At 30.5% G+C, this 26,666-nt stretch overlaps 2 protein-coding genes across 4 annotated transcripts in view; both read left to right on the top strand.

The window, feature by feature from the left end:
• Positions 1–26,666, top strand: part of LOC130899699 (diacylglycerol kinase epsilon) — a 114,062-nt gene extending 87,396 nt beyond the window's left edge. For 2 of the 3 annotated variants that reach the window (XM_057809840.1, XM_057809838.1), the window contains 2 exons: positions 17,956–18,107; positions 26,475–26,666. In XM_057809840.1, the coding sequence (XP_057665823.1) occupies positions 17,956–18,107; positions 26,475–26,591 (269 nt within the window). In that variant the 3' untranslated portion in view covers positions 26,592–26,666. Of the gene's footprint in view, positions 1–17,955; positions 18,108–26,474 lie in introns of those variants that run through there. The other variant, XM_057809839.1, reaches the window with a different exon arrangement.
• Positions 23,918–25,541, top strand: LOC130899701 (uncharacterized). The gene has a single exon (XM_057809841.1). The coding sequence runs from the start codon at positions 23,983–23,985 to the stop codon at positions 25,297–25,299; it is 1,317 nt and encodes a 438-aa protein (XP_057665824.1). The 5' UTR covers positions 23,918–23,982; the 3' UTR covers positions 25,300–25,541.

Genomic DNA, 26,666 nt, shown 5'->3' with positions numbered 1-26,666 from the left:
GCTGTGGGATTGCAATTATCAAAATTAAATCTTTCTAATATTCCAAGTAAATATCTTCTTTGACTTAATTCCAAGATTCCTTCTTCTTTAATATAATTTACTTCAAGTCCTAGAAAATTCTTTAAATCTCCTTTATCTTTTATATCAAAACATCTCATTAAATCATTTTTACAAATTTCAATTTTATTTAATTTTTGCCCTGCTAATATGATATCATCCACATAGAGTAATAAATACATAATTTGTTTATCTTCATCAACTTTTGTATATAGACAATAATCAGTTTCTGATCTTGTAAAACCTAAATTTAATAAATATGTATTTATTTTTATGTTCCAGCATTTTGCAGCTTGTTTTAAGCCATAAAGAGCTTTATTCAATTTTAAAACACATCCTGGTTTACAATTTACCCTCTCTGGCGCATAAACATATATTTCTTCTTTTAAATCTCCATTTAGAAATGCCGTTTTCACATCAAGTTGTTTTATATAATATCCATATTGATTGCTCACTGTTAGAAGAGTCCTTATTGTTGTCATTTTTGCCACAGGTGAATATATATCATCATAATCATAAGTATTTCTCTGTCCACATCCTCGTACAACTAATCTCGCTTTGTATCTGTCTTCCATTATTGTTTCTAATGGTTTCTTAGCAAATACCCATTTAGCTGTCAAAATTTCTGCTTTTTCCGGTTTCTCTACTTCATTCCATGTCTCATTTTTCTCAATTGAATCAATTTCCCTTTTCATAGCCTGTATCCACATATTTTTGTCACTTCTATTATCTATTTCCTCCACTGTCTCTGGTACTTTTTCTACAAATGATACTGCATCAAATGCCATATATAATTCATAATCATTATATTTTTCTGGAATTTTGACTTTCCTTTTTATTCTTTCAAAATTTTTTCTTTTATGAGCTTCATCATTACTCTCATCTTCTTCGGATTCTATTTCAACGTTTTCTTCTTCTTTATCTATTTGTTCTTCTTCTAAACTGTTTTGTTCTCTATTATTTATTTCAATACTTGCTTTTTTTATTTTATAAATAAAATCAGTTTCATTAAATATAACATCTCGTGCTACTATCACCCTTTTTCCTTTTATACTCCACAATCTGTAACCTGTATTTGTATATCCTATAAAAATCATTTTTTCAGAAACTGGATCAAACTTTTCTCTAAATTGTTTTTGTTTATGAGCATATGCTGTACATCCAAATATCTTAATATTTTTTATATCAGGTTTTTTACCATACCACAATTCTGCTGGTGTAACATTTTCTAAATGTTTGCTAGTGCTACGATTTAAAATATAAGCAGCTACTCTAATGCTCTCATTCCAAAATGTTTTTGGCAGGTTGGCTTCTTCTATCATTGTTCTTGCCTTTTCCAACAAACTTCTATTAAACCTCTCAGCCTTACCATTCTGCTGTGGCGTATATGGTATTGTATAATCTAAAACAGTTCCATTTGATTTACATAAATCTTTTATATCTTTGGAAATATACTCCCCTCCATTGTCACATCTTAGCACTGCCAATTTTATGTTAAATTTTGATTGTACCATATTTACATATTCTTCAAAACACTTAAACACCTCATCTTTACCTTTTATGATATACACTGTACAAAAATTAGAAAAATCATCCACAAATGTAACAAAATATTTACCCCCATCGTGACTTAGTGGCGTTATTGGTCCAACAACATCAGTATGAACAATCTCTAATAATCTTTTTGCATGTGATCTTGTTTCAAATCTAAGTTTTGTCATTTTACCTTTTACACAGGCTTCACAAAAATCAATTTTATTTACATTTACATTTTCCAAACCTTTTACCATTCTTTTATCAACTAATAACTTTAAATTTGCATTACACATATGCCCTAATCTTTTATGCCACATCATTGATTCATTGTCATCATTTTCAATCATAAAACATCGATTTTCTATCTTATACTCAAAAATAATCTCATAAAGCCTGTTTCTAAATCCTACTCCTATCAATTTATTTTCATTATATAAACTAACCTGACCACCCTCAAAAACTACAGATACATTAGACATTTCTAATCTTTTTACTGATAATAAATTCTTCCTTAAATTTGGAACGTAAAAAACATTTTTTATTATGCATTCAATGATCTTTCCATTTATTTTACTCAAAACTTTAATATTTCCAATACCTATTGCCCTCAAATATTCATTATTCTTTGCTACTGCTATGTTAATTGGTGTTTTTAATTCTAAATATTCATAAAAATATTTGTTATTATTTACTAAATGATCTGTACAGCCTGAATCTATATAGAATGAGATATTATCGTTACTTATAATCTTACTTTCATTACCATTCATCAAAAAACATATTCCATCTTGCTCTTCCTGATCTTCGGAACTTTGTTTCTTGTTCACCTCTACATGATTTCCCTGATTTCTGTAGTTTGTATGATAACTTCTACCTCGAGTGAAACCTCTACTTGGAGTTGAATATCCTCGAAAACCTCCTCTACTATAACCACCTCTATAATTTCCTCTGAAACTACCTCTTGTAAAACCACCTTGCACAACTCTTGAATTTGATTGCCCTGGTACACTTTCTTTACAGTCTTTTTGCATATGTCCTTCCTTATGACACCGGAAACACACTATTTTTCTAGTATTTGTAGTATTAAATACTGCTGATTTTTGTTCATAAGTTGATTGTTCAGATTTTAATGCTTTTCTTCTTTCTACTTCACTTCTAAATTTTCTTTTGACGAAATCTATTGTTAACACTTTAGGATCCATATTCTCTAATATTGTTATAACTGTTTCAAAACTTGGAGGCATCCCCATCATTAACATACATACAATGTCCTCATCACTCATAACAGCTCCTGTAGCTCTTATCTTCCTAACAAGATCATCAAATTCTGTCAAATAACCTTCCAAATCTTCATTATCTTTTAATTTTAATGACATTAACATTCTTCTTAGCATCATTTGCCCGGGTAATCCTTTTTTTTCATAAATATCTCCTAAAGCTTGCCACATACCATAGGCTGTATTTTTCTCCGTTACAAATTCTAATTGCTTATCATCCAAACATTGTATTATCAATGACTTACATAACTTATCTTTTTTCATAGCTTCCTTTTTGTCTTTTTCCACTGTATAATCTGATTCCACAAATTCTTTTTCTATCCATTCTGCCACATCTTTTTCTTCTAGTAATATTTTCACTCTAAATTTCCATGAATAATAATTTTCACCATTCAATAGTTCTATGTTATAAATATTTTTTATTTGTGAATTAGCCATTTTCTTTATATTTTAATTATCCACAGAATCACCTGGCCCCAAAACCTGTTGTTTTTTAAATAATTAACTTATACTCTTTCTTCTTATACACTTTTTATTTATCAACTCCATGTACAATACAAATCTTGTTAATATATCATCTTAACCTTAATAATGAATAATTCTCGATAATTCTCTATGATTCTCACTAACTGACTTCTTCTTTTTCATATATCTTAACAGTAGGCCAGAAAGTAAAAAAACTAATACCTATATTATTAAACACAAACCAGAAAAGTATTATTTTTAACAGAAGCTTCCTGTGTAGCCGAAGAGGGAGGAATTGCGGTGGCCTAGTTCCACCTGCAGATTTGACCGACTTCGCGTAGCCAGCTCCTGGCACCACCACAGGTGTTATTTTAGGCTTTTTGGAAAACCTCCACATTGACTTCTCCGAGCGATATCAGGACATTTGGATTTTGGAAATACCAGGCTGGTATAGGACTATCAAGAATTATAGTTATAAAAATCGATTTTGCAGTTGTGGTTTGTGGTCAATCTTTAAACGATTCTGTCTGAATACTATAAAGTTGCGTTTTAATAATCATTCTCATTTCTGATTGGCAGGTATAGCCAGCTAGAGTTAATTTGAAACATGAGCGCCCTTGTGTACTGCCTATTTCGCTCAGATCTCAAGTTTACTTTTGTGGGTTATAAAGCCTCTTTTAGAATGAATCTCTGCTTATATACTCCTAGATAACCGAACACAACCTAACCTGGATCATAACAAATCTCCTCAAATTTCAATTTAATGGATATCAATGAATCAGGAAATATTTCAATTGTAATTTCAAATTTGCAATTATTTATTAAATAATTATTTTTTCTTTTTGTATCATCCATCTTAACAACACCAATTTCTAATACATCATTTCATCCCCTCTATACTTTATGTTATAATATACTTTTGTCTTTTTTAAATTTGGTGACCAATATGCTCCTTAATAAAGTGATATTTTGATACAAAAAAACTGAAAAAATGTAACCAGTGGCGCGCTCTCAGGGTTTGTTGTCACTCTTATCCCCCTATTTTTTTCTCCACTGGAGTATTAAATTGCTTAATTATTTTTAGTTGAAAAAAGTAAGTAATTTACATATTAATTAAATATTCATTTAATTCTGAATAATGATTAAGCGTGAGTATTTCGAATCAAATAAAAATTATTCATAATCTCAATTGTTCAAACTGTTGGCCGCTTACTTTAATACACTTAGCATCTAAATTCAGGATCTGTTAGTTGGATGAATCTATAAGCCAAACTTTTTCGTGTACTAGATTCCGTTCCAAGAATTTTTAAATTCTTATAATTGAATTTATGTTGTTTTGATATTTCATGGTTCGTTAATGCAGTTTCACTTTTTTTTATCGTACTTCTGACCTTGGGTCTATTTTCTAAGTATTGAGAGCTCTGCTCAATGTAGACAGCGTTACAATTAGTACAAGGCACTTGATATATAATATTACTTCTTTTGTTTTTTGGTGTTTTTAATTTAATTTAGTGAAATATTTGGATAACGTCTTTATATCCTTCATGACTTATCATATATCATATTTTCTTTCACTTCAGTTTTTGCTTTTGAATAGCTTAGCATCTAAATTCAGGATCTGATAGTTGGACGAATATCAAACCCCAAAATATAATTGAAACCAAAAAATTTATCAATCGAAACAGAGATCTCAAAATTTTGGAAGCAGATAAATCTAATAAAACTGTTATTATGAAATCAGGAGATTATAATAATAAAACGATGAAATTATTAAACGATGAGACAACTTACAAAAAAATCTAACAAGACCCTACGAATACTTATCAAAAACACAATAATGATCTAATTCGATCTAGGGAAAAACAACTTTTTATTTCGACATGAGATGCAAAAAAACTGAAAATTCACAATGCCTTACCCCCTTAAATATATGATTTACCAAAGCTGCACAAGCCTAAAATTCCCCTTCGACCGATTGTTTCAAGTATTCAAACTCCTCTTATCCCATTATCTAATTATTTGAAAAATATTTTATACCAAAACAAATACTATATCAAAAACACATGAGATTTCAAAGTAAAAATTAAAAATATAAAAATTTCAAACGAATATGTATTTATTCTTTAGGTTTCTTTATATACAAATATTCCTATTACCATTGTGAAAAATATTGAAAAAAAATGGGACCAAATTAAAGAATATACAGAATTATCTCGAAACGAATTTATAAAAGCTATAGAACTCACACTAAAAACTACGTACTTCAAATATGAAAATGAAATATACAAACTTTTATTATACTTTTATTTCAAGTGTTATAGCACAATTAGTAATGGAAGATCTCGAGGAAACTGTCTTTAGCAAACTTGATATAGATGTTCTAGTCTTTTTCCGATATGTAGATGATGAATAGAAATGATGTTTGAAAATGATGAATCAATGTTCGTGTCAATGTCAACTGAATTATAAAAATTTTTTTTCAAAAGATATGGATGAGTTTTCATAAAAAAATTTGTAAAGTATTTTAATTTTTTTTTTCATGAAAAATTGGACTCTTTCTCATCTGTTGGATTAAATAACTTTTAGTGTTACGTGGGTGAATGATAATTGATTTATCTTCCAGAACTCATCGGTTTCCTATACCAGTCAATTAAACTTTTATTATCTTCGTTTTGTAATTGAAAAACGTGTCTTTGAGACTAAATCTAGATGGGATTGAATGATTTCTGCCGCAGCTTGAATTCTAGATATTAGATATTGTTGAGATTCGAAGATTGTTCCGTACACTAAGGGCTTTATATAGCCCCGCTATCGGGGCTATATAAAGCCTTTATACAGCCTTTATATAGCCTCCCATAGCGATATGATTTAAGTCAGGTGATCTTGGAGACTAACAATTGGGTCCACCCCGACCTTTTCTATAAAATGTCTGTTTAAATAATTTCTTGCTGCTGCAGCAAAATAAACAGATGCCACATCGTGCTTAAGAGAAAATATTATATAAAAGTTTTGAAAGGCCATCTTTAAGTACTTGAACTGTGGGTCGCGTTGGACTATTCTACTGTATGAAAAGTTTTAAAAGTGTTATATCCATACACATTAGCCAGTGTTAAAGCATTTAAACCTAGAGATTTTCAGCTGCCTATGGAGTTTTAAAACTGTTATTTACAAAAGTGTCGTGAAAATCGAAATTTTCCGAAATATGTGTTGTATACCGACGATGTAGATTTACTAGGGAAGGAATTTTCAACTCTAGGAATGGTCACGTTTGGGATGAATAAAATCCCCGTGAAAAGGGATTTTAGCATAAATATTCGGTTAATGTGAGGGCGAGTATGGTTGAAGATTGCTTAATCGGGCATTACATTTTAACAAATAAATTGAATGAAGCAATTTATACGTGCTGGATATTTGATGAATTGTTGGATGAATTGTTGATGTACCGTTAAATATTAGACAACCCATGTGGTTTCAATACGGGTCGACTCAATTTTTTTATATGGGGCTATATGAAGTCCTTAGTGTACGAAACAATCATCAAATCTGAATAAGATCTAATAACTAGAATTCAAGCTGCGACAGAAATCATTCTATCCCATCCAGATTTATTCTCAAAGACACGTTTTTCAATGACAAAACGGTGTGATGAGTATATTGAAGTAAACGGCCATCAGTTTGAACAACTTATATTAGCAGAGTATGTAATGGATCTTGGACTTTGTAATATCTGTTTTAACATTCAAATTATTCTTCGTTAAAAAGTATGTAGATGATATAATTTTATCCCCTCCATATAATGAAATTGATAATTTATTATTTTACTTCAATAGTTTAGATCCCCATATACAATTTACTATAGAAAAGGAGAATACTGAAAAATCGTTGCCTTTCCTTGATACTAAATTTATAAGAAACGAAGGTAATAAACTTTTAATTGACTGGTATAGGAAACCAATAAGTTTGGAAGATATATCAATTGTCATTCATATCACCCACGTAACACTAAAATTAATTTGATTAAACATATGAAAAATTAAGTCCTCAAAATTTCTGATCCAATTTTTCATGAAAAAAACAATAACATACTTTACAATTTTTTTATGAAAACTCATATCCTCCATATCTTTTGAAACGAATTTTATATAATTCATTTCACATTGACACGGACATTGATTCATCATTTTCAAACGTCATTTCTAACATTTCTATTGAATGTATTTATACACCTTTACCATATATAAAATCAGTTACTCCTAAACTTTCTGGGATTTTTAAACAACGCAGTATTAAAAAAGTATACAGTCAAACACTTGATATTCAATCTATTTTTACTAAAATAAAAGATAAAATAGCAATCAATAAATTGTCCAACATAGTATATGAAATACCTTGTTTAAATTAAGGTCAGTCGAAAAGGTCACTGATCAGTCGGATAACTTCTCACAAGAGTGATAGCAGATAGATCCTGATAGATGTTCATTAGCTACTCATGTCTGTCATGAAGGACACAATATGAATTATGAATCTGCCAAAGTTTTGACAACTGAAAAATCTAAAAAAAAAACGTTTATTTTTACAAAAAACATATATTGCCCAAAATGAAAATGAAATATACTAACAAATTGATGGTTGTGCTATGGGAGCTTCGATTTCAAGTGTTATAGCACAATTAGTAATGGAAGATCTTAAGGAAACGGTTCTAAGCAAACTTGATATAAATATTCCATTCTTTTTCCAATATGTAGATGATTGCATTACTGCTGTACCAAAGAATCAAATTGAAAACATAAGTAAAAAATTCAATTCCTATCATGAAAAATTTCAATTCACAATCGAGGTTGAGCAAAATAATAGAATCAATTTTCTTGATGTCACTTTATATAAAAGTAACAATAACATAAGAACAGAATGGTATACGAAACCAACTTGCTCCTCAAGATATTTAAACTTCAATTCGTGTCATCCTATGTCACAAAAAAGATCAGTGATAATAAGTTTGGCTGATAGATCCATCCAACTATCAGATCCTGAATTTAGATGCTTAGCTATTCAAAAAGCAAAAACTGCATTGAAAGAAAATAATTACCCGGAAAAAATGATAAATAACATATTCAAGAAAAGGATAAACAGATACTAAAATCAATTTAAAAACAAAACAGAAACGAAACATTAAAACATAAAACATTTTTCCCTACCATATGTACAAGGATTTTCCCAACAATTATAGAAGGCACTTGGAAGAGAATAAGCTGTAAAAAAGTCAAAACATACTATCAAAAAACTAGCAGTACCAAACACCCCAGCAAAACGTATGACAAAAATCAGACCGGGCAATGAAACGTTAGAAGTACATATGCTAAAAGAACACTGAAAGCTTTAACAAAGGAAATAAATAGATATAAAATCGACATATTAGCAATAAAAGAAATAAACCAAAAAGGGGAATTTGTAAACGAAGAAGGAAACATCATATTCTTTAATAGTGGAGATATCACAAGGGCTATAGGGACAGATTTCTTGATTGACAGATATAATGCTGGAGAAGTGAAAACGTTTATAGCAAAATTGAGCGAATGTGTTATCTAGAAATCATAATGCACAAAAAAATATAAAAATATTGAACATACATGCAAAAACCGAAGGAGAAGAAGGTGAAATCAAAGAAAAATATTATGAAAAAATGGAAGAAGTTTAACGCGATGCCAAAGAAAGACATTAAAACAGTGATATGCGATTCCAATGCAAAAATAGGCAAAGAGGTAATATATATGCCAGTAATAGGAAAACATAGTAAGCACGAAGAAACAAACGACAACGGAAAGGAAGGGTTAATTTTGCAACGGTGATGGGACTCGTCATCGGCAGCACGAAGTACAGGTAGGAAAGCTCATAGATAATAAAACAACAAAAAAATTCGAAGGGAGAGAACCCTAGCAGAACAACAGAGCTATAATATTATTGAAGAATGGAAACATTAAGAGAAAACCACATTAATACCACAGAAAATGGCAGGGAAAAAGGAACGATGACAAAGTTAAAGAAGAAATTGATAATAGAAAATGAACCAAACAGAAAAGTTACAGACCGAAATAGATAAAGATGAGAAACTGTATGAAGAACAAAGAAAACGTGTAGAGTAAAGAAACGCAAAGAAATGGAGAACATAATTAGACGCATTCAAGGAAGTTTTCTGAACAAAAAAATGAAGAATTTCTATAAAAATTCAATAGAGGGCAAGCTGAGCACAACACTATTTATACAAAAAATAAGTAAGGGGAAACTATAATAGATGAAAACGATCCAAATATGGGAAAAGTATTCCAAAGAAACATTAAACGCAGAAAGCGAAGGTTGGCAATGGGAGGAGCTTACAACCCAAGATTGAAATAATATCGAAAATATATTGCCACTAACAAAAGAGGAAAAACTAGAAAAACGGCAAGTCTTTAAAATTGAGGTTTTGACTAATTTTAAGTCTTTATCAAAATATGATATTGACACTGTCAATTAGCGCATTCATATTAATCAATAGATCACCTCCACAATGATTATCAAAATAATAATTCTTACTCTTTTTTAAAAACTAAAAAACTAATTATATATATATATATATATATATATATATATATATATATATATATATATATATAAGCGGTGTTTTATTGGGAACGTGGGAAACACCAAAGTGGACTAACTTCAATATATTTTCAGAGCTTTCGAATACTTATGTATTCATCGTCTGGGACTGAGATTATGGTCAAATACAATATAAGAAATATGTATAAATGTATAATAATAATTAAATTTTACTTACAATAATTAATTAAGATTTCCGGTTATTTTTGATAGTATTAATGCTTGTATAAATTTTTAAAAACATAGAATTCAAAAATCAATATTCAAATGGACGTTGATCGCAATATTGATTAATTAAAATATTGATTCTGGTTACTATCGGAATTTTCATTAATTTTTAATTTCAACTTCACTTTCTCACTTCACTCAAACCTAACCCATCGAAATTTAATGTTATCTATAAATTTACCAGTCAATATTAAACATCATTCAATACAACATATCCTTATCTAACCTATAAAAATTCAACGTCATTTATAATCTTATAATTTACAATCTTCATAATCTACAAGCATTAACAATATCAAAAATCACCGGAAATCTTAACTAATTATTGTAAGTAAAATTTTATTATTGTTATACATCCATACATATTACTTTTATTGTATTTGACCGTAATTTCAATCCCAGACGATGAATACATAAGTATTCGAAAGCTCTGAAAATATATTGAATTTAGTCCACTTTGGTGTTTCCTTGCTACGTTCCCAATAAAACACCGCTTATATATACTTCACCAAACGTGTTTTTGGCACAACAAATCTTTATTTGGGATTTTTACCACGAAGCAATGAATGCAGTGGCTCATATTGCGCAGTTAATAATGGCAGTTTACTTTACTAAGGCAGCACAATCCTGGAGTATTGTTATTCTTAACATTTTTGGTTTCCATACCTAAGAAATTTTTTAAGTCACCTAAGTTTTTAGCAGAAAATTCTTTTTCAAGAGCATTTACTATTTTATCATTTGGTGAACCTGCTACTATAATATCATCAACCCAAATAAGTAAATACACATCACCCCCATATACAAACAAAAATCATTACCAGAGCATTTCAAACCGTTTTTATTGGCAAATTCTTGAAAACGTTCATTCCACATTTTGGGAGCTTCTTGTAATCCATAAAGTGCCTTTTTTAACAGTAAACAGCTGTGTTCTTTATTTTTTACTGTTACTCTCTCTGGTATTTTAATGTAAACTTCAATATTTAAATTTCCGTACAAAAAAGCGGTGGGTATATCTAGTTGGGTGATTTTCCAATTGTTTTGTAATGCATATGTTATAAACATTCGTATTGTCTGGTATCTGGCTACTGGTGCATAGACGTTGTAATGCCACTCTTCTTGATATCTCTTTGCAACAAGTCGAGCCTTTTTTATGTTGTTTTGCTTTATTTTAAAAATACATCGTGTGCCTATGGCTTTTTTATTATCCGGTAATTTTGCGGTAACTTGGAAACCACGTGTTTCATGAGCTTGTAGCTCCTTTTTTATTGCACATTGCCAGTCAGTTCCACTCTTCATTGCACTTTCATAACTATTTGGTTTATCTCCTTCTGTTATGAAACAGTATGCAGAGTATAGTTCATAGTCAGTAAACTTTTTTAGTACATTTATTTGTCGCTTGTTTTCAGATTTCTGATACGCATTTCTCTCAAAAATATGTTCTTCTTCGGAGTAATTATTATTTTCATTTCCATTTCCTCCATTTTCGTTTCTTTTAGTTTCTCTATTTTCATTTCTTTCATTATTTTCTTCATGTTTTTCTGTTTCTCTATCTTTGTTTCCTATATTTTTAGTATGATCTTCAGTTTCTTCATTATATAGTATGTCAGTCTCATCAAACCTAATATCTCTAGTTATAATGATCTCATTTGTCTCAGGGTCCCATACACGGTATCCGTTAGTGCGTATCCTACCATACGGCACTCTTTAGCTCTCGTTTCCAGTTTGTTTCCAGAGTTTGGCGATTTTAAAAACCAACCTTTACTTCCAAAAATTCTCAGTTTGGATAGGTCCTACGTGCCAAGAAATACATATGCTGGTGTATTTCCATCTACACATCTGGTAGGTGACATATTTAGCTGGTAGGCTGTGCTTCGAATCGCCTCTCCCCATAGATACCTTGGCAAATTAATGTCTGCAAACAGACTTTGTCTTGTTCGGTTTGCTCGCTCACTCACTCCATTTTGCTGGCTCGTATAGGGTAGAGTGTACTCAAGTCTAATTCCCTTCTGTTGACAAAAATTTTTCAATTCTGATGAGGTGAATTCCCCTCCATTATCGCTCCTTATCCTAAAACACCTGTAACCTTGTCTTCTCTTATATAATTCATTAAATTAAATTGTGCCTCCGATTTTTTCTGTAATAGATTCACTGTAATAAAATGTGCAAAATAATCAATTATAACTTGATAGTACTTTTCATTATTCTGTGTGGGAGTTCAGATTGGGCCAGCTATGTCTGTATGAATTAACTCTCCAATGTGCTTGGACCTAGGAAGAACTTGATTATTGAAAGATAACCTTGTAGCCTTACCTTCTCTACAAGAACCACAAATTTTAGTAGGTAAAGGTAAATTCAAAGTTTTTAAATAATTATCTGATAAATGACCAAGCCTTTTATGCCACAATTCCCCTGTTATAGCGCTACACACAGAATGTTTAGATCTCCTATTATAAAATGTAAAATTTGCAATGTATCAATTACCCCTAGTTTCACATTCTACAGATTTCCCTGAACCTTTTATTACAGCTCTATCTTTCTCAAAAATAACCCTGTTTTCCTTATCATTAATACGCTTAACTGATAACAAATTATGTGTTAATTTAGGTACCACCAAAGCTTCTAAATTTATTCTTGTATTTTTATAATAAACTACTAATTTTCCCTTCATATTTGCTGAAAAAATATTCCCGTTTACAACCCCAATACTAATTTTATTCTTTAAATCAACAATATCAGTCATATACTGTAAATCATTTTCAGTTACTAAGTGATCAGTTGCACCACTGTCTAAAATAAATTGAATGTCTAAAAACTCACTGGTTTTCTGCTTCATTATTTTTTGCCATACCTGCATTAACCACTTCCGTTATGAAGCATATATCTTCTTCGTTTTCTTTTTCTACAATTTCATCCTCTGTAATGCTTGTCTGTGCTTTTCCCCTGTATCCTCTTCCATACTTTCTACCTCTTCCTCTGAATTGACCTCTGCCTCTGTTTTCATGTTTGTTTTTGTGACAATTTTTGGCAAAATGACCTGGCTTTCCACACAAAAAGCATTTTCCATCATTGTTGGTATATCTCTGCTTACCAGCAATAAGTGCACAGTTTTTGTTCTCTGAAACCCTATGATGATTGTCCTTGAACTTCAACTCAACATCAATAAGTCTGCTTTTCACGAACTCCAATGTTATGGCAGTAGTCTGTCTCTATGGCAGTTATGACAGTGTCATATTTCTCGGGCATAGTAAGCAACAAATAACAACCCTTATAACTTGGACTTTTCCTTTCGAAAACATTACTTAGTGATTTCATCATGTCAACAGCAGTTTTTGCATCCTAAATATATTACAAGTGCTTGTCCGATACACACTGGACAATAATGCATTCTGCTTGTGTGTGTAGTGGGGGCGGTTGGCATCAGCTTCTGCTATTTGCCACATAATAATTTTGGTTTGTATAGCAACTAAAATTTAACCCTATTTATATGTTTATATGAATTTTATGATAGAATCTAGAACCGATTTATTGTTTGGAGAAATTATTGTAGAAATATTTACAGGTAATTGGAATCCATGTTTCGTCAATTAAGCTATCAGTTCATTTGTAGGTAAAATATGATTGGTCTGTGAAGATGCGCCGGGAAGCGACCATGATTCAATTTTATTCTTGATATTATGCTAGAGTAATATTTACTTATGTTGAGAAATTCAAGGTGCGATATTTTTTTTGGCAGTTCAGGGTAAATAAAGAAGTATTGATTTTTAGATTTATAAGCGATATCATCATATATTTTCGATGATTTAATAAGATTTCTGTAATTACTGTGGGGGATAGTATGTAACTGCTCCCGTCATAGATTTCCTGGCTTCACAATCTGCTTTTTTATTACCTATGATCCCTACATGAGCCTTAGTCCAGATAAATATTATATTAATATTTGAAGAACTAATGAAATATGTGAGTTTTCTATGTTGAAAATTACATTGTTTTTGAAATGTTTGAAGGAGGAGCCCTGAAGAGCTTCCAGAACTGATTTGGAGTCAGATATGATTACAATGCCTTTTGTTTTTTGTTTCAAACACCATGTTAGTGCTTTTTCTGCGGTAAATATTGAACATATATTTGGTAATCGGCAACGAAATGCTATATCATTATTAAAGTGATAGAACGCTAAATCTGTTACATCGTCACTCTTCGAACCATCTGTGTAAATAATTGTGTGATATTCAAATTTATTCAATATAGTTTTCATGAGTGCATTATTTAATGAAGGAATATCGGTGTATTCAGGAAAGATTTTGTTTGGCTTGAAAAAGATAATCTCAAATTTGCATCTATAAATTATATATATTTCATAATTTGAGATATATATATATATATATATATATATATATATATATATATATATATATATATATATATATATATATAGTATTTTGGTTATCAACAAAAGCATCAGCTAGTGGCGGAGAGTTTTTTTTATCCAGTATTTGTTGGTAAGATTTTGTATATTTAAATTTACTATTTTTGAAAACAGTAATGAATTAAATGCTCTGTATTTAATGATTTGATAACAAGCTAAATAAAGCCTTCTAACTTTCAGTGGAGGCTCTTGTGCTTCCGCCTTACTTGCATGACATGGGGAAGATTTCATAACGCCTAAACATATTCTCAGGGCTTTGTACTGGATTCTGTCAAGAATGAGTAAGTTTGTGTTAGAGGTTGATCCATTTAACGTGCAACCATAATCCATGTGCGAGCGTACATAAGCCTGTAAAAGACAAGTGAGATGTCTGCATCAGCTTCCCATTTTGTTTTAGAAATAGTTCGAAGAAGATTTCTCACATTTATCCTTCACAAATCTAACATGATTAGACTAAGCAGTTTTTTGTCTAAGACAATGCCTAGATATTTATAAGTAATAATGATCCACTATAGGAAAGGAGGTTTTATTGATTATGATTGTGTCTGCAAGATGAAGCCGGTGTATCCGTAAAGCACAAAACCGCCGATTTCTCTGGTGCAAGTCTAAAACCAAGATTATACAACCATCATTTGACACAGTATACTGCATGATGGAGCTCTCTTTTATATTATCGACCATAATGTCATGCTAGTCTGTGGTTTAGATATTAAAAAGAATAGGGCTAAGAATAGAACCTTGAGGTAAACCATTATTTACTATTCTAAGGCCATGTAATACATTACTGTTATCGCGAATAAATATCTTACGGTTTTTAAAGAGTTCCAAAATGTTAGCACATACCTTTTTGTTTATACTCATCATATTCATTTTAGAAAATAGGATGTTGAGATCTACAACATCGTAGGCTCCTTTTAGGTCAATAAAGAGACATAACAAATATTTGTTCTTAGAAAAAGATAATTGGATATCGGAGACAAGTTGTGCTAGAGCGTCTACAGTTGACCTCTACGAAAATCATATTGACTTTTGGTGCCAAGGAGTTACTTTCTATAAAAATCTGCAGCCGATTCTTAATCAAAGGTTCAAAAGTCTTTGTTATGCATGAGAGTAAAGAAATAGGTCGAAAAGATGTCGGTAAATCAGGTTTTTTATTGGGTTTTAGTATTAACGTTATAATAATCTCCTTCAATTTATCGGAATAATCTTGTCCAAGCCATCAACTATTATATATATCTAGAAGAAATATTTTAGCTGTTTCAGGAATATTATATATCATTTTGTATGTGAAACTATCTACACCGGGAGCAGTATATTTCGCGACGTTTTTAGTACAGTATGCAGCTCTTCTAGAATAAATGATTTTCCTAGGAATTACGATTTTGACTGAAATGAAAAATTATAATTTTCTGATGATAAAAATAGAGGGCTTAAAACTGATGGCGGAGCTAAGGAGTCTAACATTTGATATATTAATTCTAGAGTTATGTTTGGTTTTTTAGTTTGGTGATACTTATTATTAATACATTTAACTTTGTTCCATATATTAGACAAAATTAAAATATTTAAATATTCAAGCCAACATTGCTTCTGTTTTTTCTTGAATATTAATGTTGCTTTGGTGGCAACATTTTTATAATGTAGATAGTTCTCTAAATTTCTAAATTCTAAATTTCTAAGTTCTCTAAATATTTCTTGCTCTTCCGCGAAGACGTGGCACTTTTTTATAGAAATAAAATACTATGAAAAATACACAACAACCAATGTAGGTAACTTTTAAAAGTGAAAGTTTACAGGGCTAAACAAATATTGTAATTATAATTTCATTTCTTTGTTTTGTATAATCACTATTTCCAGTGCAGTATAATTCAAAATGAGAGATAATTTTGAAATTGTATCTCTGAAATCTATAAATTACAAAAAAAATTGAAGGTTACGATAGTTATGTAGGTTAGGAAAATGTTATGAAGAATTATGTTCTTCGAAACAGTAACAAATTCCGAAATAAATAGTTTCAAGTAATATCCGTAAGAAGAAAGTAATGGACTTACCAAAAAGTAACAAATGTGTTCAGCCGAACTGTCCTTTATGAATCTTAATTCAGATATGTATCGTATAGAGTAGCATAGTAGTATGAATGTTTAGACACTATACTCCATACACATGAATTCTCTAGTCTCCATAGTTTAGAATATACTTATGCTAACTTAGAATCTGATCTTAGCGCCATCTATCAGGCGCAACTGGAACTCAAATAAACTTTTGAATATTTGACACGACTGCAGCGCAGTCTGCTGGAATTCTATGTTCTACGTTCTAACATCAACAACAATTTAAAAATAAATAAATTCATTGATAAAACATTATCTAGTTGATCGAATTGTGAATCTAAACCATTCTCGAACCCCGTTGAATACACACAAAAAATCAAAATCGGTTAGCCGTTTTGAAGGAGTTCAATTACAAACACAAGTACAGAAGATACATATATAAAGATAATCTAGTTTTCTTATACCTGTATTCAAAATTTTGAGATGTTTGTTTTGTTTTATAAATTCTTTGGTTATAGTTCATTTCGAGACACAATATCATTCTTTTGTTTTCCAACTTATTTTTAAAATAAGAGATAATATTACAAGTACCAGATGTTATTTTATTTCTTGTTTAGTTATTTAGCCTACTGGTACTGTATTTCGGACAAAATTAGGACCTACAGATAAAACTTTATTCACATTTGGTATTTCAGCATTCAATAGATTTTTTTTTTATTTTATCTCTATCGATAAGGTTGTATTTTCATATTAGGTTATCAATTTCCCAATATTTTTTCTTACGTGTTTTGAAAAAGATCACTGTACATCAGATTCTGCCAATTATGCTTATTGTTGAAGGAAAGAAAAATTCAATGTACCATCTGTACTGAATAAAAAATAGAAGGCAAGAATTGCGACAGACACAAAAGTTTAATCACCATGGAATTTTTAACATAAAACAAATAAAAGAATAGATCAAAATAATTCTTTGAACGTCTAATTCAAAATATACCCCCAATTTTAGATAGCAGAATTTTTCATTATACAGTTGGGTTTTTTTAATTTTTCTTAGTTGTCTTTCACGAGAGGAGAAAAGATAATAATCTTGAACTTTTGTTACTAATGAATTATTTGTTGTTTTTTTAGTATAAGCTGCAGTCCAGTCCTTTCCTTCATAGGTAGTTCTTGAATAGCAAACAATATTGAGCTTGATAAAATAAAATATTATATTATTACCTTCAATTAGTAATTTTTTTTTGATAAATTATCAATAACACATCGTATGTTTTTTATTTTTCAGGTATGTGTGTTGATGTTTGTTCAGAAAATACATTACAATCGTATAATGATGGTATTTTAGAAGTTGTTGGCATTTATTCTTCATTTCATATGGCCCAACTACAAGTAGGAATTTCAGCACCGTTAAGATTAGGGCAAGCTAAAGTTGTGGAAGTAAGTAATAATCACTATTTTGAGCTGCTTCTTATGGTCAAATACAACTTAAGAAATAGACTTGTGGAAAGTTATCCGACTGATAAGTGACCTTTTCGACTGACCAATGTACTTTTTGTCACTATTTAAACAAGGTATTTTATACATGTTTTATACTATGTTATGCAATTTATTGATTTATGTTTAATTTTAATTAATTAATTTAATTAAATAGATTGAATAATAAGTGTTTGACTGTATGCTATTTTAATATTGTGTTGTTTAAAGATTTCAGAAAGTTTAGGAGTAACTGATTTTATATATGGTGAAGGTGTATAAATGGATGGAATAGAAATGTTAGAAATGATGTTTTTAAATGATGATTCATTGTTTATGTCAACGTCAGATAAATTATACAAAATTCGTTTGAAAAGATATGGAGGAAATGGGTTTTCAATAAAATGTTTGTAAAGTATTGGATCAGAAATTTTGAGGACTCTATTTTTCATTTGTTTGATTAAATTAATTCTAGTGTTACGTGGGTGATATGAATGATTATTGATATATCTTCCAAACTTATTGGTTTCCTATACCAGTCAATTAAAAGTTTATTACCTTCGTTTCTTATAAATTTAGTATCAAGGAAAGGCAACGATTTTTCATATAAATTTATTATGAAGAAAAGGTAACGATTTTTCAGTATTCTCCTTTTCTATAGTAAATTGTATATATATAGGGATCGAAACTATTGGAGGAAAATAATAAATTATCAATTTCATTATATGGAAAGGATGAAATATAATATATTTCATACTTTTTAATGAAGAATAATTTGAAGGGTAAAACAGATATTACAAAGTTCCAGATATAATCCATTACATAATCTGCTAATATAGGGGATATATAAGACCCCATTGGTCCAAAAATTTGTTAGTAATTTCTATTATTATAAGAGAAATATGTATTGTTAAAAATGAATGTTATCAATTCTAATAGAGTTTCTTTATTTTATTAAGTTTGCAATTTTTACTTATATCGCTCCATTTATGTTGTAGAGCTGAAAGGCATATATTTAAGTGTAAATAGGGATATTACATCCAATTCTAACAATACATAATTCGGTGGTGGGTTTTAAGAACAGAATTGATTTTTTTCTTAATAAGATTATTAAGTTTATTTGTTTTTAATCTTATGAAATGATTTATTATGAATAACTTGTCTGCTCGAAAAATTTTCCAAAGGGAATTCATTTGTTGTATCAATTATTCGGCTTTTAAATTGTGAGAGGTCATTTTCAAGTTTGAATATCAATTACCATTCATATCACCCACGTAACACTAAAATTAATTTGATCAAACAGATGGAAAATAGAGACCTCAAAATTTTTGATCCAATTTTCCATAAAAAAATCATTAAAATACTTTACAAACTTTTTTATGAAAACTGATATCCTCCATATCTTTTAAAACGAATTTTGTACAATTTATCTGACATTGACATAAACATTGAATCATCGTTTTCAAACGTCATTTCCAACATTTCTATTCCATATATCTATACTCCTTTACCATATATAAAATCAGTTACTCTTAAACTTTCTGGAATCTTTAAACAACACAATATTAAAATAGCATATAGTCAAACACTTAATATTCAATCTATTATAGATGTTCATTAACGACTCATGTCTATCATGAAGGAAACAATATGAAATATGAATCTACAAAAAACATTCATAACGATCTAACCTATTGAAATTTGATGTTATCCATAAATTCACCAATCAATATTTAACATCATTCACTACAACTTACCCTTATCTAAGCTATAAAAATTATACGTCATTCAAATCTAACCAATTAAAAATTAATGAAAATTCATATAGTAACCAGAATCAATATTTCAATCAATCATTATTTCTATCAACGTCATTTTGAATATTGAATTTTGAATTCTATGAGTTTAAAATTTTATACAAGTAATAATACTATCAAAAGTCACCGAAAATCTGAATTTAATATTGTAAGTAAAATTTTATTATTGTTATACATTTATATACTGTGCTTTTCAGATAAAAGTATCCACCTTTAATAACTTTTGTAATACTGGTATTTAGAAAAAATCCAAAAACACGTCAATTTATGCTGGAAGGGGCAAGCATTATGGCTTATTTAAACTTACTGGAAAAGCCACCCCCTCACCCCTAGCAGCATCCCCTTTATTTTTTTAAATTACTTTTCATATTTTTTATGTAAAATTTGGATACTCCTCTTTGAGCTGATTTCAAAAATGTATAATACTTGTAGGTTAAAGTGGTTAGTTTATGAGATAAACAATTTTTCTTTTAAGAGCACAAATTTTACTTATTATTTACTTTCACCTTATTTGCCTGTACTAAAATGGGTTGTACAACAATTCAAACTCTTTAATCTTTTTAACTGTGCTATTTATTATGAAGTTACAATAAGTGTTCAAAATTAGTACCATTCACTTCCATACAATGGTATAATCTATTTTGAAATGCCTCTCTGACATTGCTTAATACGGCTGGATTTAATTGTCGACATTCATTTTCTATCCTCTCTCGTAAATCATCCAGAGATTCTGGTTGGGTAGCATAAACTTTTGTTTTTAAATACCCCCATAAAAAGAAGTCTAGGGGTGTTAAATCCGGTGACCTAGGTGGCCACTCCATCATCTGCCCCCTTCTACCTATCCAACGAGCGGGAAATGTTTCGTTTAAAAATTGTCGGACAGGCATAGCATAGTGTGGGGGAGCTCCGTCTTGTTGAAATACCAGTAAATCTTCGGAAAGGTTATCATCATTTTCTATTATTGTTGTAATACGTGGGTCAACCCCTTCCCTGAGTAACTCAAGATATGATTCACCATTTAAATTTCCGTTGATGAAGAAAGGTCCGACAATGTGGTCACCTAGGATACCACACCAAACGTTTAACTTTTGGGGATGTTGTGTATGGAATTCACGCATAATATGTGGATCACTTTCAGCCCAATATCTACAATTTCAATTCTTTCTTGCAAAGAGTAAACCATTTCAGAGAAACAAAATAAATAATGTATCAAATTACACTATCAATAGTGACTACAAATTCTAGTTGACAATGTCAAACTTTAATAAAAAGTAGAGTTTTTTGTTGTTTGGATTTTTTAAGTAGAATAAATAGCACAGTTAAAAAGATTAAAGAGTTTGAACTGTTGTACAACCCATTTTAGTACAGGCAAATAAGGTGAAAGTAAATAATAAGTAAAATTTGTGCTCTTAAAAGAAAAATTGTTTATCTCATAAACTAACCACTTTAACCTACAAGTATTATACATTTTTGAAATCAGCTCAAAGAGGAGTATCCAAATTTTACATAAAAAATATGAAAAGTAATTTAAAAAAATAAAGGGAATGCTGCTAGGGGTGAGGGGGTGGCTTTTCCAGTAAGTTTAAATAAGCCATAATGCTTGCCCCTTCCAGCATAAATTGACGTGTTTTTGGATTTTTTCTAAATACCAGTATTACAAAAGTTATTAAAGGTGGATACTTTTATCTGAAAAGCACTGTATATTTCTTATATTGTATTTGACCATAATTTTACTCCCAGACGATGAATACATAAGTATTCGAAGGCTCGGAAAATTTATTAAAGTTAGTCCATTTTGGTGTTTCGTTGCCACGTTCCCAATAAGAAACCGCTTATACAGGGTGAGTCGGGAGGAGCGCAGGAGTGTATTATACGCGTGAAAATAATGTAAAAAAACTCATATGTCATCTGATTTTCATTTGTTTTCAAGTTATGGAGTAATTAAAAATTTCATCTAGCTTTCCACTTATATCTGAATTTTAACATTATCAAAGTATGCCATGTTCGAGGCTCAAAGGCATGTGATAATTCTGACGTTTTGATGAACTGTCAGTGTACAGTGAACAGTAACTGAACGTTTAATTTCGAATTTATGTGATTGTTAGTGTTGCAAAATGCCAGATACTTATTCAAATTTAGAATATGTAAATATGGTGTTTGTTTTTGGTTTTTGTAACGGAAATGCTACAGCTGCTGCTGAAGAATATCGTCAGCATTTTCCACACCAAAGATATCCTGATAAAAACGTATTTATTATAGTTTTTAACAAATTGTGCGAGACTGGTAAGCTTCCCAGTGCTAATATATCATCTGAACGCACTACTCGACAAGGTTTGGTAGAAGTGAAAAATAATCTGCATCTAGTAGAAGAAGATGCAACTAATAGCTCACGGAGAATTGCCACTCAATTGGGAATTCCACAAAAAAGGGTGATAAACACACTCCAGAACAAGGCTTATATCCTTATCACGTACAGACAGTACAGCACCTACATACAGAGGATTACGCTAACCGTATGGAGTATATATATATATATATATATATATATATATATATATATATATATATATATATATATATATATATATAAATTATTGTGACACCTTTTACATAAAACAGACATCTCATTATGTAGAGAATAGACTAAAAAGTCATCAATACCTTGAAAAACTTAAACTTTATCAGCATATCGTCCCTACAATGGTAAACTCGCGAATCTGCAATTTTTGCGAATTTGGGGTTATTGGTGCATTTGGATGTAAGATGACCAATACACACTATGGTAGACTCGCGTATCTGTAGCTCGTTTCGTTATACTAGATATTGCCACTGTAAACTCACCTAACTGCGTGAATCTTGTTTTTCGACCTCTGTAAAGTAGCGAATTTATAGATTGGTGACTTTACCGTAGTGAATTTTAATAACACATGCATCTCTTTACCAATGTATACTCGCGAATAGGCGAATTCGTTAGTCTACTGTTGTGAGCTATTTCGTAAATGTTATCAGCGTGTTGTAAACTCGCGTAACTTATGGACATTTAACAATTTTGTAGTATAGATTAACATTTAGTTGCATATTGCGTTTTCGGGTGGAAGCACTAATGCTTTTTTCGTTTGTTGGTGCTGTATTGAAATTAATTCATCGGTTAAGTTTAAATAGTGAAGTTTCTTGAAAACATGATGAGTAGATCGAAGAGGCTAGTGGAAATGGCATTAAAGCAACATGAAAAAGGTAAATTAAATAATTTAAAAGCTTCTAGTGGTGATAATCAAAGCACTAAAAATATATTTTTTTTTGCAATTTTAGAGAAAACTGAGGAGAAAACGTCAGTAGATGAAGATTTGCCAATTCCATCCACTTCGCGTGTTTTGCCTTTACCTTGTAAGTAATTTTGATCTACATTTTGTACCTACAACTCTGCAAACTTCACATAAAAGTTTTATTTCGGCAAGGTTTTGACAAAAGTAATGATTTTTCTTTTGTAGGTTCTAGAGAATCGTCACCTATTCCTTCCTTCGGTTCGGATCTGGAAAATGCTTTCAGCTCAGATGATAGTGTTTTTGATAAGGATTACCAACCTCCATCGGATAATTTGAGTGATTTGGAAACAAGTATGCATAACCTTGATTAATTTTAGCTCAAATTTTTTTCAGGTGCTACAGAAAATACTAATGAATTACCACAGGAAAGAATATCAAACAAAGAAACTACTTCTCCGTCTAAACAGGCAACACCGAAGAAAAGGAAGGTATCAGACCCTACTCTCTGGAAAAGAAGAGTTGAAAAAGCGAATCGACTCAAGGGAAAATCTTATAAAACAACTACTGGTAAAAATATTCCTGCTAGACCTATTATAGCTCCTCGTTGCTTGAATCTTCCTAAACACAAGTGTAAAGATTTAATTCCTGAAGATGGCAGGTTACAAATTTATAAAACATTTCACGGGTTAGATACTTTATATACTCTAAATATTCCAGAAGCTACTATTAGGGGTGCTTTAGCTAAGGTTAGTAGGCCAAATGCTACCTGATATGAGAGGAAAGAAGGCACCACCACAAAAAACAGATGAGAATTCAGAGAAATTTTTTAGGCAGCATATTCTTTCCTTTCCTTCTGTGGAATCCCATTACTGCCGTAAAAAATCAGAATATAAATATCTTGATTCTTCATTAACAATTAAAACTATGTATAAATTATATAAACTGGAGTGTGAGAAAATTTCTAGTAAGCCCGTGTGTTTTGAAAAGTACAGGAGGGTGTTTAGAGAATACAAGTTAACATTCCATAAACCAAAAAAAGATTTTTGTAAAACCTGTGAGGTTCATAAAAATACAGAGGGAAATGATGACCAAAACAATAGTCATGGTGATCATTTAAAACGCAAGGAAGCTGCACGTCAATGCAGGGACGAGGATAAAGAAACAGCAAGGCAAGATACGTCTGTTTTGGCGTTTAACTTTGACTTACAGTCAGTTCTTAACACTCCTAAGGGTGCAGCCGGGCCTCTGTTTTATGTCAGAAAACTTGCAGTTTACAATATTACGACATATAACTTAGGAAATTCTGATGCTACCTGTTACCTTTGGGATGAAACTGAAGGAAAGCGGGGAAGTGTGGAAATTTCTACTTGTATTTACAATTTTATAATGAATAAACCAGAAATAAGGCATGTTCGAATGATGTCAGATAATTGTGCAGGGCAGCAAAAGAACGTAACTTTTTCTATAATGTGTCTCCATTTACTAAAAGTACACCCTGTTCTTGAGGTGATAGATCACAAGTTTTTCGAATCTGGACACACCCAAATGGAATGCGACTCCATTCACGGTAAGATAGAGCAGAAATCGAAAAATATTCCTATATACACCCCAGAAGGCTGGGCACAAGTGATAAGAACAGCACGATCAAATCCAAGACCTTATGACGTCACGTATCTTTTACACGATGATTTCATAGATTTTAACCAATCTAAAAAATCTGTTTTCCAAGACGAGTCAGGTCAGAAACTTAAGTTTCGCAATGCAGTGTGGCTGCATTATGAAAAATCGGCTCCAGAGACAATTTTTTTTAAAAATAGTTACAACGGTACGTCATACACTAAATGTACTTTGAAGAAGCTACGAGGGCGTCCTGTAATAATATCAGAGCCTGCAAAACTGTATTCTTCTCGAATTCCGATTTCGAATGCAAAAAAGAAAGACTTAAAAAAACTTTGTGTTGAATTAGTGATACCCAAAGTTAATCACGATTACTATGATAATTTACCTACAAGTAAATTGGCAAGAGACAACTTGCCAGAACCAGATCAGCTGGAAGAGTCTGATTATTCTGAATAATAAGTTCTAAGGATTAATCTAAGTTGATTTTTGAGATTTAATTTTTGTTAATTTTGTATTTTTTAATTTGATCTTATAATTATTAATTTTCGTTTAGTTTTGAGATTTAATTTTTGATAACGATAAATATTTTTTAATTTGTTCTTGTATTTGGTTTGGACTAAGTACTTTTTTTATATTAAAATATGTACCCTAAAACTATTGTGCATTAGTATAGCGAAGTTGTGTAATAAAAACCGACAATTGAGTGAATAATAACATTAAATTTGGAACAATAATTATTACGGATTCGCTAGTTTACTGTCAAACTACAATAATTACCAAATGTGTACCACAGTAAACTAACGAATCTGCGTTTTAGGCCTTTAAAATCGAAAATTTTCAAAGTTGCTCTTATAGCCTTCAAAATAGCCTCAAGTTATACATTATAGGCAAAAATAACATTTAAAAAGAATTAAAACTGATTTTAGGGAAACAAATCGAATTGCTTTTTGCTCCCCTGAATAATTGAGATTTTGCAGATTCGCGAGTTTACCATTGAAGGGACGATATCATGAATATCAAAAATATATCAATTATACTCAAAAATTCTTGAAGCGGAATCAAATAAAAAAAAAATTTAAAAATAGTTCATATAAATAAAAACTCAAAAGTGAAAAAGACCTAAACAATTTGAATGAAATTTTCATTTTTATCTTACAAATTTCAAAGCTAGTATGAATAAAACTTTGACAAATTTGAAGTAATTTTTTTTAAATGAATTGGTTTGTTTATGAATTTGGTGCATTACTTTATATTGTCGGGGCGGATTTAAGACTGGGAATTTGTTATTCGATGTGTTCATAAATTGTTTGTGATTGGCAGTTGTAATCTCAATTTTAAGTAGTGTATATTTACTTTTTCATATATTGTGTGACCTCGTTCATTATATATATATAATCCTGCAGTTTTTTTACCTCCTCAAAGCTAAAAACTGTTATAAATGTAGTTTATGTTGACGCCTAAATTCAAAACATATTTTGAAATATATAGGGGGATCGTTCAGACGAATAATCGTATTTTGATTGAATACATCTTTAAATCATAATGCCATGTTTATTTGGTTATATTACTTAAAAGATAGATTATTTGTTACAACAATCCATATTTTAAAACTGTTTATTTTTATCTTGTAGATTCACTTGAAACAAAAAGCTCCAATGCAAGTAGACGGTGAACCTTGGGAACAACAGCCTGGTAAATTAAAAGTGTCATTTGTCAACCGATGCCCTGTTTTTGTCAATCAAATATGATCTATAACTTAGTTTAAGCCACATTAGTAGTGTTATATGAATCCTACACTTTGAAATATAAATTTGTTGATTATG

Source organism: Diorhabda carinulata, chromosome 11 (assembly GCF_026250575.1).
Source record: "Diorhabda carinulata isolate Delta chromosome 11, icDioCari1.1, whole genome shotgun sequence".
NCBI classification, from domain to species: domain Eukaryota; kingdom Metazoa; phylum Arthropoda; class Insecta; order Coleoptera; family Chrysomelidae; genus Diorhabda; species Diorhabda carinulata.
Note: the sequence above shows the minus strand (reverse complement) of the source record. Positions and strands in the feature narration are given on the sequence as shown.